At 40.3% G+C, this 14,581-nt stretch overlaps 2 protein-coding genes across 3 annotated transcripts in view; both read left to right on the top strand.

Annotated features, from left to right (window-relative positions):
* BIN2 (bridging integrator 2) overlaps positions 1–14,581 on the top strand; it is a 281,878-nt gene that overhangs the window by 88,904 nt on the left and 178,393 nt on the right. The window lies entirely within an intron of this gene.
* SMAGP (small cell adhesion glycoprotein) overlaps positions 1–14,581 on the top strand; it is a 55,052-nt gene that overhangs the window by 32,386 nt on the left and 8,085 nt on the right. The window contains exons 1-2 of one of the 2 annotated variants that reach the window (XM_063444785.1): positions 5,425–5,597; positions 10,306–10,363. In XM_063444785.1, coding sequence (XP_063300855.1) covers positions 10,342–10,363 — 22 coding nt within the window. In that variant the 5' untranslated portion in view covers positions 5,425–5,597; positions 10,306–10,341. Of the gene's footprint in view, positions 1–5,424; positions 5,598–10,305; positions 10,364–14,581 lie in introns of those variants that run through there. The other variant, XM_063444784.1, reaches the window with a different exon arrangement.

The following is a 14,581-nucleotide window of genomic DNA, read 5'->3' as shown; positions in this document are numbered from 1 at the left end:
AAGTACCCCAAACTGCAGGACTAGCATACCGATGGTCCACTCCCACTAAACAGAAGGGAAAGCATACAAAGCAACTAACCCCACAGAAGGCCCGGAATTATTCGCAACCTTAGGACTCCCTAACCAAGACGCAGCCGCGAAGAGACCACCTTCCACCCGACTGTGGTATATTGACAACGTCCCTACTTTCGTGCCAAGATGAGGGAGAAACAGTGACTTGATCCAGAACCCATTCCTCACATATCTGAATCAACATATTTTTATTATGTTAGAAATGTTACTGTTTTAGTTAACGTTTTCCAGCATCACTCCGGGCTTTAACAATGCCACACCCTACCTTGTGTCACTATGACACCAATGAAGCCTCCATGGCAGTTGCACTAAGCTCAGGTTCCACCCTCCCCCCCCATAGCCCATGGTAACGGGGCAATTAGCGACCAAGAGATCCCAGGTGATATTACACCTCTCTATTGTGCTACACCCTTAATCTATAACTACGCCCTAGCGACTCTTACCTTGGCTCCCACTTACCTGAATATTTAAGCAGTGTACCTTTAATAAAATAGCATATTCCAACGGAGATGGTACTCTCTAATCACTGCAGCAGTTCTGCCTCCCACATGCAAGCCCCACACCCACTCACTCGCTGGAAGAAAGGGGCCACAAAATGGCAACTTCAACTACCAGTGCCAGGTAAGCTTCAGCAATGACAGTGATTGTGTGCCTGCTAGAGAGAGAGATTGTGTGTGTGTGCCTGCTAGTGGGTGAGCTTGTATGTGTGTGTTAGTGAGCTTGTCTGTAGTGAGCATGTTTGTGTCAATTAGATTTTCTTTAGTGAGCATGTTTGTGTCACTGAGCTTTTCTGTAGGGAGCATGCGTGTGTCAACAAGCTGTTCTGTAGGGAGCATGTGTGTCAGTGAGCTTTTCTGTATGGAGCATGTGTGTGTCAGTGAACTTGTCTGTAGTGAGCATTTGTGTGACAGTGAGCTTTTCTGTAGTGAGCTTGTGTGTGTCAGTGAGCTTGTCTGTAGGAAGCATGTGTGTATCAGTGAGCTTTTCTGTAGTGAGCATGTATGTGTGTGTGACAGTGAGCTTGTCTGTAGTAAGCTTGTGCGTGTCAGAGTTTGTTTGTACTACGTTTGTGTGTATACCAATAAGCTTGTCTGTGTGTGTCAGTGAGATTGTCTGTCATTGAGCCTATGTGTGTGCATCTGTGAGCTTGTGTTTTTATGTCAATGAGCTCATGTATATCAGTGAGATTGTTTGTTTGTCTATGAGGCTGTGTAACAACGAGCTTGTATGTGTCAATGAGATTGTCTGTGTCTGCATGTGAGTATGTGTACTGTACAATTAAATGTTTTACTCTGAAAGGACCAATATTTTATAATAGAAAAAGAAATTATATATATATATATATATATATATATATATACACACACATATATATATATATGTATGTATGTATATGTGTGTGTGTTTGTTTATATATTACTCGATCATCTGGGGGTGGCAAGACATAGCCTTACATATGATATGTGACAATACATGGAGCAATGACTTATGGGGCTGGCATAGATTTTTTTTTTTTCCAGGGCTGCTTTGTATCCCCAGTCCGGCCCTGTTACTGCCTCAATAAAAGAAAGACTTTTTTTTTTTTAAAAATCTTTGCTTCATCTGTAGATGATGTATTGAAAATATCTCGGCCCCACCCACAGGATAAAATAATGAAAATTTTCACCTTCACCATTTCTTTTCAGGGGTATGCTGAACATTAGCTTTGTCTGAACCTGTTTTTCAGATAAATTACTTGTTTCCCAGTTTATTGGGAGTGTTTGAACTCTGGTGGCATCCATCTTAGTTCAAGTGATTCTTTTACTCTGACACCATGCAATAGTTTTTTTTATGAGGCGTATACAGAAGCTCTGGATACCAGTAAACTTTAGTTTAACATGCAGACTTTTATAAAGCTTGTGTAAACATACAGCAGGAATGCTGTTCTTTAGCAGTAGACAGGAACTGGCAATAATGTTCTAATTTAACACAGTTATTTTGATTGACAGGTGTTAGTGACCAATGATAATGAAAAATGCATTTCTGACAGGTGATTGGGTTATAACAAACATGAGAATACTACATCCCTGTCCTTATTTATTTGTTTTTAAACAATATGAAAAATACAACATTATCACATTTGGTGGCATAATAAACCACAGTAAAATAAGATTGCTGAGTGGGGATTATTTCAATTGATTATATGCAAATGCAGATTCAATGGATCAAAAACCTTGTCCTGTGGCAAAAGCACCAACATTTGGAATTATTTGGTGCCACATGCCATTATTTTCAGTGTATTGGAGTAATATCAGGTTTATTCACTAAACTGAAAAATGTCTGGAATATAACGTGCATTTCATAGTTAAAGGGACTCCACACTCTAAAGCACTTCAGATTAAAATACTGTGTACTCTGTTTTTCATATTATGAAAATTTGAGAGTTCAATAGAAATTGTCACTTTTATAAATTGACCTGGTTACAAACCCTGGGCGGTCGATTGTAGAACTGGTCCTTTTACTTTGTGGTAGTTTAGCTCAATGGAGCTAAACTGAAGAGGCAGCAATTGCCCAGAGCAGTGTTTCTCAACACTGAAGACGACTCTCCACAGGTATAAAAAAAGTAGGGAGGGCTTGCAAAAGCAGCAGACAAGAGAGCTGTAACTTTTGCAAGCTGTGTTTTTATATACCCCCAATTTAAAAACAAATTATAATTAAAGGGACACTATAGGCACCCAAACCACTTCATTTCATTGTCCTCCTGCAATGTAAAATATTGCAGTTTTTGAAAAACTGCAATGATTACTTTGCAGGACTAGGACTGCCTACAGTGGCTCTCTGAGTCGCATAAACGACGCTGGACTTCCTCAGGCTCTGCTTTGGCTCGCCGATAATTTGCATTAGGTCCCCCGTCTGATGACATCGAAGAAGCGGAGCGCCGAGGTACATTGGCGCTGTAATTAGTTAGGTGAGTAAAGGTTTTTTAACACTTTCTGTGTCGGGAAAGAGGGAGGGAGGCAGCTTTGGTATGGGCAGTGCGGTGTCCATTTATAACCAAAGCATAAATGATTAGGAGTGGGGGGACCCTGGACTTGCCCAGTGGGACATTGTAAAGCTAGTAAACCTATCAGTATATTAACCCTTTAAGAACGGAGGGCGTACAATTACGTCCTTTTTAAAGCGGCTCTAACCGCCGCAGGGCATAATCGTACGCCCTCCGGTTTTTTGTTACTTACCCGGTCGCCGGCGATCGCGGTTGGGGGGACTTCCAGGGAGCCCCCCGCGGCACCTCCGTCTTCTTCAGCCCCCCGGGCCATGTGAGAGTGAGGTCCTTGCGAGGACCTCACAATCACATGGCCGGGATAGCTGGCTGCAGCAATGCCAGCAGGGGGACTAACTGTAATGACAGTTAGTCCCCCTGTTGGCTGAAATCAAATAAAAAACAGTTAAAATAAGTGTAAAAAAAATATATATATACTTAGATCATATATATTAATTATATATATATGATCTAAGTATATATATACACACACACACACATACACTGTCTAGGTGTATTTTAATATTAATATATATATAATTATATATATATATATTAATATCAAATTACATGTAGACCGATACGGATTAAATATATATATAATTATTGTTATATATATATTTATATATAATATAAAAAAAAATTGTAAATACGTAAAAAAAATAAAAAAAATATTAAAATATATAGATGTGTTTTATTTTGTTCTAACTGTATTGTGATATTGCTATATATATATATTTATATCAAAATACACGTAGAACGAAATAATATATATATCTATATACATAAATATATACGTATATATCACTATATATATACCTATATATAAATTAAAATATTTTAACAAAATTATATATATATATATATATATATATATATATATATACGTATATATACACATATGTATATATATATATACATATATTAATTCTACACATATATTTATGTAATATTTTTACATAATTAGGTATCCTAATTAATTACAATTAGCGGGACCTGTCTGACAACTCATGCCGAAAGTATAGGGAATTTAATTTGCTAGCACTATATTTAACCCTATAACTTTCCAAGACACCATAAAACCTGTACATGGGGGGTACTGTATTTTTCACGCACAAACAGCACTTACACGGACGATATTATTGCTGCAATACTTTTTACTGTTTTGAAACACAGTGAAGTCTCAGAGTAGTCTCAGCGAAGTCTCCCGGGTACAACAGTACCCCTCATGTACAGGTTTTATGGTGTTTTCAAAAATTACAGCGTCAAATATAAGGCTTGTGTTTCATTTTTTTCACATTAAAATTCGCCAGATTGCTTACGTTGCCTTTATGACCCTATGGTAGCCCAAGAATGAAAATTACCCCTATGATGGCATACTATTTGCAATAGTAGACAACCCAAGGTACTGCAAATGGGGTATGTCCAGTCTTTTTTAGTAGCCACTTAGTCACAAACACTGGCCAAAATTGGTGTTTTTTGCATTTTTCACACACAAACAAATACTAACGCTAACTTTGGCCAGTGTTTGTGACCAAATGGCTACTAAAAAAGACTGGACATACCCCATTTGCAATACCTTGGGTTGTCTACTATTGCAAATGGTATGCCATTATGGGTGTACATTTATTTCCTTGGCTACTACACAGTCTCAAAGGCAACGTAACCAACCTGGCGAATTTCAATTTCAAATGTAACACGCTATATTTGACCCTGTAACTTCCCAAAACACCATAAAACCTGTACATAGGGGGTACTGTTTTACACGTGAGACTTTGCTGAATACAAATATGTGTATTTTATTGGAGTAAAAGCAAACAGTATTATGACATTGACAGTTAAAATGTCACGTAGAACTAAAAAAATGGAAAAAAAAATCTTATTTTCTCCCATTTTTTTCATATTAAATTATGTTTCATAGCTAATTATTTGATATTGAATGAAAGCCATGTTTCCCCTGAATAAAATGATATATAATAAGGGGGGGTGCATTTAATATGAAAGAGGTGAATTACAGTTGGACAGACATATAGCGCAAATGCCAGGTTTTGTTTACATTTTGTTTCGTTCACAACGTGTACATTTGGCTCCGTCCTTAAGGGGTTAAATTGAATGGTTTATTCACTCAGGAATTCCCCTTACATGTACTTTATGGTACGGGGAATTGAAAAAAACAAAGAATAAACATTTTTTTCCTCATAGCTCTAGGGGCATGTCATTTCTTCACATCTTTATTAGCCTGTGTGTTTGTTTCCCAACGTGGGTAAATACAGCCAGCCCATTGTTTTGATGTGAACACACACAATCCTGGCAGTATCTGACTACTTCCCACTCACTGCCTTGTGTGACTAAGAGCCTTTAAACCAGCAGTGAGAGGGTTAATATGATGGGTGTGGCTGGGCGTGCTGCTGATTACTGACAGCCCAGCCAGCACCTGTGATCACACACTTCTTCTTCTGATTGAGCTGCTGTGCTGGAGAGTGGGATCTTGAGCACCATTACTAGAGTGAGTATTGTCACACACTGGGCCCCAAGCCCTCCATTTGAGTTATTTTATGCACAGGGCATCACAAAGCTTGGGGTTTAGTCCTTTCAGTTGGTGTGGTGGCCAGGTCAGATGCCAGCTTTTATATGAGCATCTACCTGTACTGTGCCAGTCTTAAACCTGGCAGAGCATGATGGGAGTTGTAATTTCATGGCCAGACAGGAGGGCTTCACATTTACCTAGCCTCCTCCTTTCTATAAAACCTCCCGGCAGCAAAGAAACAGTTAAAACTGTCTCCCCTCTGTCCATGCCCAGCTTGGAGCATAATGTGATGAGATGCCCACATTATGTACACAAAGCCTGGTACACAGCAACACATTAAATGGATGTTTTATATCAGAAATATGTCGTGTGTGTGTGTGTATACTAAACTTTTTTTTTTTTTTTTTTAATTCTTATTTTTTTATATGATGTATGACTAGTTGGCTAAAGTTACATTACATGTGGATAAAGACAGTAAAGCAGTAGAATTGTTTAAGTTATTAAGAATATGGCATAAACCTCACGTATTGTACACCTTTTATTTGGTGCTGTACTGTGACTTACCCATCCCTTAGTTATATTAGATTGAGTGAGTTATTATTTATTATTATTTTTTTTAATGAGCATCAACCCTTCAGTAACTGTTATTATTCATGAGCAGTTGGTGAAGAGACTGCTGTGAGTGAAAGGCCTCAAGCATTGTTCTGGAACAAATCCCTAACTTTTGCTCTCTTTGTAGTAAAAAGTAGAGGGAGGGAGGGTGTGATAAGTGTATAAAATTCAGGTTAAAGGGACACTATAGTCACCAGGACAACTACAGCTTAATGTACTTGTTTTTGTGAGTATAATTTCCCTTCAGGCATTTTGCAGTAAACACTGTCTTTTCAGGACTGGCATTGGCAAGAACTAATATTTCACCCTGTAAGTCTGCAAAACCTCCTAAAACCTGTACACAGGGGGGTACTGTTGTACTTGTGAGACATCGCTGAACCCAAATATGAGTGTTTTTAGAGCAGTAAAGTGCTGTTTTTGTGTGGAGAAATGGGAGGTGGGGGACTAAATATGAACACCAACTTTGTCCAGTGTTTGTATCTAAGTGGCTACTAAAAAAATATTGGACATAACCCAGGGTATTCAAAAATGGGGTATCTAATTGATAACTATTCCCATCATGGCATACCATTTGCTAAAGTAGACACCCCAAGATTTTCCAACTGGGGTATGTCCAGCCTTATTTAAAAAAGAAAAAAATAAACAAATTTTAAGTTGCCACTTAAACCTGACCAAAGTTAGTGTTCATATATTTTTGGCCATTTTCACACAAAAACTGCACTTTCGCTGATTATATTTTCCTCTTTATACATTGCTCTGTTTTAAAACACTAATTTGTGTTCAGCAAAATCTTTTGAATAAAGCAATACCCCCCTATGTACAGGCTTTATGGTGTTCTGGAAAGCTACAGCGTTAAAGGGATACTATAGTCACCAGTACAACTCTGGCTTAATGAATCAGTTTTGGCGTATTGATCTCTGCCATTTTTTTTTTTTTTAATTATAAATTCTTTATTTTGTCTTGACACGACATGTTACATACATGGACTTGCACGGATTAAACAAGAGTTAGCGTGGTTCTACATGGGTTAACAGAAAGTAACATGGTTTAATATAGTCATTCAACGACATGCCATGGGATCCCTGGACTCACATTGTAAACATGCGTTTGTGATGTTTGTTATTATGTGGCTGTTACACATTGACATACATATCTGTATCTCTGGTCTGTGCGACCCAATCATTGTCTTGCTAGTGTTGGGTAAAGTTTGTGCCCTGCCTATGGCAAGTCACAGGTGTTGTTAATGGCTATACAGCCGTGTCCCTCTTCCGAAGTGTCAGTTGTCCGCATGTCCCACGTGTCTGCTCCCGTGAATGCATTACGTTGGTCAAATATTTTGATATTTCCAATTAAGATTGGAGGAAAAGAAAGAGATAATGAACAGATTGAAAGAGGGGGATGGTGGAGGGGGGAGGAGGAGAGCGGGGGATCCACTGCCGGTGCCGATGAGTTGCCATCGGGGCCTGGTTATGTATTAGTTACTCAGGTTGGAGTTTTCCCAGGGTTCCCAGATCTTTTGAAACATTTTATGGGTGCCCCTAATTCTAGCTGTCAGGTCGTCCATTAGGTGGACTTCTTTTAGTCTGTTGATGACCCCTGCGATAGGCGGTGTGCCTGGCTTAAGCCAGTCTGAAGCTACTGCCCTCCTTGCTGCTAAGGTAATCTTATGGAGAAGCTTTTGTTCCTGCCTAGTCCAGCCGTCCAGAGTCCTACTTAAAAGGAATAGCCAAGGGTCGAGGTCTGGTGCTCTGCCAAAGACCTGAGTCAGTAGTGTCTGTACCTGTTTCCAAAATGTGATCATCTGTGGGTATTCCCACCACATGTGGACGTACGTCCCCCTCAGACCTCTCTGCCCTTTTTTACTTAAATTGCTTTGTTTATGCAGCCCCTAGACACACCTCCCTGCATGTGACTTACACAACCTTCCTACAAATTTCCTTTAAAGAGTCATCTGTTTAAATTTTCTTTTATTGAAAATTCTATTTAATTTAGCATTTCTTATATCCTGCCCTGTTAACAGCTTGCTAGACCACGAAGGAGACGTGTGTGTGTGTGTGACTTTTTTTTTTTTTTTTTTTTTTTTTTCTTCATTTCTTGATTTTTTTTTTTTTTTTTTTTAATTCTTTATTTTTGTACTGCAGATAGGAGAAACAACACGCCTGGGGTACCCCGACGGCATTCCCCATGCTTGATCAAAAAACATTTATAACAATCAGGGTTATGTTAAAGCTTGCACATTTTTTATATTTAACATTCAGTTGAACAAGGTAATTCACAAACTAACTTTCACGGAGCATGAGCGCAACTTAGGTCGCTTAAAATAGGCAAAACATTGCTAGTAATAAGGTTGCGTAGGTAATAATCAAGATTAAGTAACATGCTGGACCGGACGCAACTGCGATTATGTGTGTCGTGACTGTTTGGTTACATGCTAGGTATTGCGCAGTTGTCCTAATTTAAGTGTTAATATATTATCGGTAGGTCGTAAGCTAATATCAGGTATGGATTTATCCACACTGCTTAAGGTTAGCCACCGGGAGGCAGCTAGTCACTGAGTTTGCCGGGAAATGCATACATTAAGGTAAGACAATTTTACAGTGATTACAGTAAGGTCAGAAAGGATCACAGTGCTAAACTAAGGAAAGTTCAGCTCTGCTGGGCTGTCGTTGTAGCAGATTAGCAGCTGCTTTGTTACCCCTGTAACTGCGCTGGGTCGGCTGCCGTCCTGGTCACCAGCGTCAGGTCCCCCATTTTCCCGCTGGGTGGTGGAGCGTTTTAGTACTTGCCGGTCAGGGGTGCGTTTGTGTCATTTGCCAGCATCAGCCTTAAGTGCAGAATAATGCTTGTATGCTGCGATCGCTGATCCTCTCAGGGTAAGCTGAGTGAGTGTCTTGGTAAAGTCCCCTTAGGTCTGCCAGTGTCACAGGGAGTTGTAACTTCTGATACTGTATGTGGGAGCTTGATCTCTGGCTTACATTAATCGCGGCGGCCATCTTGGAATTTGCCACGCGGTTCTTGTGTGATCATGTCGCCGCCAAGGTGATAGAAGCGGTCACTGCCTCTCCGTTGGGGTCCGGGATAACCCCCCCCCCGGCCCACAGGGGGGGGGAAACGGGGCCCTCAGTAGGCGTGCGGGAGAGCGGCCGCCTCTCCCGCTAGAGCCTCACGACATGCCTCCATCCCAGTCGCCCAGCAGTCCGCCTCGCCGGCAGGACTGGGGTTGATACCGACCTCCAGGGTATCTGCATGTGTCCCCTTTGCCTTCATGTGGCTGTTGAGCCGTTTTCAGGGGGAAAAAGGTAGGTTTTGCCCGGTTATGTTATTATTCTTAGCTGAGCCGAGGTGCCCCACGTCCAGCCGGCTCGGCGGTCAGGCCCCGCCCCGTGTGTGTGTGTGTGACTTTAAAGTTCAATTTACAAATCAGGAGATAAAAATGTCTAAAGTAAGTTACATCTGATTGAAAATGAAGCCATTTTGTTTTCATGCAGACTGTGTCAGTCAGAGGCAGGGGCAGTGTGGCTAGAGCTGCATAATCAGAAACAAGTGATTTAACTCCTAAATGGTAGAGAATAGTGAGACTGCAGGGGCATAATCTATACACTAAAACTGCATTGTTGAGCTAAAGTTGTTTTGGTGACTAGTGTCTTTTTTAAATATAAAGCTTGCAAATTGAATTTTGTGGACTCTGTCTGGATTGTCAGGCAAGTCCCTCATATTGTAATGAATAAAATCTCTTAATTATATAGAGATTACATAGATTTGTTGAGATATATATATATATATATATATATATATATATATATATATATTCTACATGTGTGCTAAAGCCACTGCTTATAACTGTGATTGTCAGAGAGCTAAGATGAATGTGCCCAGTTGTAGAAATCCGCATCTCTTTATTGTGCATTTGATATATTCACACCTCAGAGTTCTCCTTTAATGCCCAATTAACTATGCACCCAGTTACGGAAAAATAAAAAAATAAAACTTCTCCAATATGCCATCTAACTAGTTATTGTGTGCACTGTATTGTACGTTGCATAAACTTAACTGAATACCACTTTATTTTATGCAGATCACTGGACGAAGGAACCGCATATAAATCAGCACAATGGACCCAGTGAATGATGCAGGTAAGGGCTAGTTTATTTTTTTATCTATTTGATAGCCAAGAGATCAGTGCACCTGTGCCCCCTGACGCCCTCCCAGCCATTTTCAGATCCAGGACCAGCTTTACTTAACATTAACTGAATGCTGGTCCCTCTGGGTCTTCTCCCTTGGCGCTGCCATCTTTAATTTTCTAAGATAGCAACACCTAGATGTCAGTCATTGCCCACAGCTGGGTATGTGCAAGAGTCTGCATTGAGAGCAGTGTTGTGTCATTGGAGGAAGTAGAGTACTTGTGCCCTTGGCCAATGACCAAGCTGACAAATGCAGTGAATCTTGAATAAAGCTTCACCCTCTGTCAACTTTTTTTGTAAACCTGCTAGTCCCTACTTTTTCCTTATGTATAACTTTGAAATAATATTGTTATGCATAAGGAAAGGTAGTGACTATTTTCCTTATGTAGGACTGGAAGGCTTACAAAAGTTGACAGAGGGTAGAGCTTTAGTGGCACCATAGCAGAGAGAAGTGTGTGTGTGTGTGTGTGTGTGTGAAAGGTGCAACTGTAGATATTTTGATGTCTGTTGCAAGTACTGCCAGGGTGAGACGGCATTCAGGAATTGTGCAGAGCCTCTGCTAACCCAACACTGTATGGGCATGTGCTTGGGTCCCAAATGGACTGGCCCACTGGTATATTTTCTAGGAGATTTCAGGTTCTTGGGTTTGACAGGCTGCCAGACTAAGTGTGTGTGTGTGTGTGTGTGTGGTGGAGGTATTTCAAAGTGACTGCAGGGTGCGATGAGAGTGGAGTTACAGTAAGCTGTTAATAACGTAGGCATGAGCAGATGTCAATTTTGCTATGCGAGTCCTACTAACGGCAGGTACAAGACTAAATGTAAAATCTTATGACTTCATCGGCCTCTATTTGTAAAACCTATTTTTTTTTATTTATCTTTATGTGAGTTTAACCATCTGGTCTTTTATTTGTATTTTGTAGCTTATTTTTTTACTTTTGGGCCTGGCTTTTGGCCAAACTGCTAAAATGTCTCTTCATGCTTGTATTCCTTTGAGAAAATGTGGCTTTTTTTTGTTGTTGTTAAATCCACCCCCTTGTTTTCTTCACTACGAGTTTCCTAATCTGTTATATTCCACCATCTGGCCAGGTATTTTGTAACCCATTGAGGGAGGGCATGTACAGGGAATTACCTGTTTAAATGATGCCATTAAAATACACCTCCAGCATCCTCTTGAGTGTTGTACAATAGCCGTTTGGTAATACAAGTCATGCCTTCCTACAATAGGTGACTTGACTGTATTTAGCAGACAGGTTACTGCACTTTTTAAATGCATATTAGGTTGCATAAGTATTATTTAACTACTGGGGGGGGGGGGGGGAACTACAGTAAGCTGTAGCTGTTCTGGTGCCTATAGTGTCCCCTTTTTTTTTTTTTTTTTTTTTTTTTTTTTTAAAGCATCAAAACTACTTTTAGCTTTATGAAGCAGTTTTTAGTGCCCCTGCAGTCTCATTGCTCAATTCTCTGCCATTTGAGTTAAATCACTTTTTACATCCCTAGCCACATCTCGCCTGGCTTTGACTTACACACCTTCCTGTGAAAATAATGGATATTCAATAAGATCTTAAACAGTGTACTTCAGAAGTTCTTATTTGCTAATCTGTAAACTGAACTTTTTTTTTTTTTTTTTTTTTAAATATACCGCAGGTTATTAAAACAGGAGATACTTTTTAAACTTTCTTTGTCGAAGTGAGTTTAGTTTAGAAGTGAAGTCTCTGTTTATAGCCGGGGTGTCCAACCCACGGGCCGCTAACAGTGCAGCCCAGGTGGTGAGGGAGGCAGGCAGTCCTGTACATACTGTGCTTCTGCTAGATAGCTCCCTTGTGCACCATACAGTGAGCTGGCTGCTGGGATATGCAAGGGACCTGTGCAGGAAGAGCATTGGGATCCCAGCCAAGCAGCAACCGCTGTCCACCAGGGACAGAGGATCCATTACAGCCCTTGCAGAGCAAGGTAGGGAGGCTGGGTGGACCTCTTAAGTACAACATTTCTATGTGTGTGTGCGCACGGGTCTGTCTGCCTGTGTGTGTTTAGTAGATGGCTCCCGAATTTGGTGGTATTAAATATTGCAATCCCACATTAGGATAACAAATAAGGTAGTGATCTACTAAACTGAAATCTCAAAATGTAAGAAAATGGCTTATATTTTTTTTTTTTTAGATTTTACATTCTTTATTTTTCATGCTCGTTTTATCATTTCAACAAGATCATCAGTTTCACACAAAATAAGAAGTACAAGGTTAATGGTGGTCGTCTTGTGTAACATTGTGGTTAACCGCATATTGAAAGCATTAACTTGAGGGTATTAACCAAATTTACTTCTAGTGGAGACCAACCCGGAGTAGGCCTAGGTGCAGTGGTGTATCCTGGTTTTGTGACAAAACTCAGGCGCGCCAATCCCGTGGCGATGCGTGGTTGGCCGCGGATTTACGCTTCTGTTTGGGTGCCTGGAAGAAAGGAATCAATCGATGCGGTGTGCCTTCTTGAGGTATATTGGGTACTTTGTGGGATAGGATGGGGTCTGGTGAGGGAGATATTGGAGATATTCTGGCGATAAGCTGGAGGTAATCTGTGGTATTCAGGAGGACTAAACATTTAAGATTTGTTTGATTTAAATTATTCACCTCATTGAAATGGCAGACTTAGTTCAGTGTTATAGTTGTTATGCATTTGTTTCATGTTCCACTTTTTTGAGATTTGGATGCTGTCTAATCTAAGACAGTTCTCTAATTGTGGCAGGATATTGTATTTTTGAAGTCTGAGACTTATAAATTATCTGGTAAACAAACTCAGGCTGGAACTGCTGCAAAGCCACTGCCGCAGATACGTCCTAGGAATGGCAGATGGATTACTGTAGGATCTGGTAGACTTAGAGTTGTGGATAGAAGGCATATTGTACAGTCTGTTACTCTACATAATTAATTTTCTGCACTTTCAGAGTGTCAGGGTGTTATGGAGACAGGCTCAGGCACCGAGGGTAGTGGTGTTGTGGAGACTATGGTGAGGCCTAATAGAAATCAGTTGTTGTTGGGGGATTCCATCATAAGAGGTGCGGAGATGGACAATGGTGGTCTTGTGAGATGTCTTCCCGGAGCTACTGCTCACAGAGACAGGAGACGTATTTGTAATATTGTTAAGCGAGCAAAGCAGGAAGGGGGATTGGATGTACTTGTCCATCTAGGGACAAATGACTTGGCTTGCAATGAGGTTTCTGAGGTTAAGGAAGTTTTTAGTGTTTTTGCCAATGATATACGGCAGGTTGCTTCCACACTGTCATTCCCTGAAGTTCTGCCTGTGCATAACACTCAGAACGACAGGCGGATGCATATTAGGGACTTTAACTTGTGGCTTGGTGAATGGTGTCGGGAGCAAGGATTTGGCTTTATCTCTCATGGTAGCTCTGTTTGGAATGGAAATAAACTGTACAAAAAATATGGTTTGCATCTTTCTTAAATGGGAACAAATGTTCTCAGTGAGCAGTTCAGAGGTTTTGCTAGGATGTATTTAAACTAGGAGGGGGGGGGGGGGCAAAAGGGTGATACAACATCAATCCAATTGCCCCCCCAAACAAGGACAGAAGGTGCCTTTAGCAAGTGTGTTAAAAAAGGATAAGCTTAGAGTCGTGTGTGTGTGTGTGTGTGTGTGTGTGTGTGTAGATTTAGTCGATGTTACTGAGACATGGTATGATGAGAAAAATGACTGGGACATAGCTGTACCAGGACAAATTGAAGAGTTAGATAATCAACTAGTTGAGGAAATCGCTAAAATGACAATGAAGGGGGAAGTTATCATCATGGGTGACTTTAATCTTCCACATATTCTAAACTCCCTACTGGGATTGTCTCTAAAACAAGTCGTTGAGGAGCCAACTCATAAGGAGGCCATATTAGATTTAGTGCTAACAAATGGAGATTTGGTATCAGATATTACTGTAGGTGAAAGTTTAGGATCCAGTGATCGTCAGTGTGGTTTAATATAAGAACAGTGACTGTCACACCACACAAAAACAAAAGTTTTAGACTTTAAAAAAACAGACTTTTCTAAAATTAGAATATTTGTAAAGGAGTCATTATCAGACTGGAGCAATTTAAATGGAGTCCAAGAGAAATGGGATTATTTAAAAGTTGCACTACTGAAGGCAACAGAAAATTGCATTAGGCTTGTCAGTAAAAG

This window comes from Pelobates fuscus, chromosome 1, assembly GCF_036172605.1.
Source record: "Pelobates fuscus isolate aPelFus1 chromosome 1, aPelFus1.pri, whole genome shotgun sequence".
In the NCBI taxonomy this organism is placed as follows: Eukaryota; Metazoa; Chordata; class Amphibia; order Anura; family Pelobatidae; genus Pelobates; species Pelobates fuscus.
The sequence above is the reverse complement of the archived record's forward strand: the minus strand, read 5'-3'. Positions and strand labels throughout refer to the sequence as shown.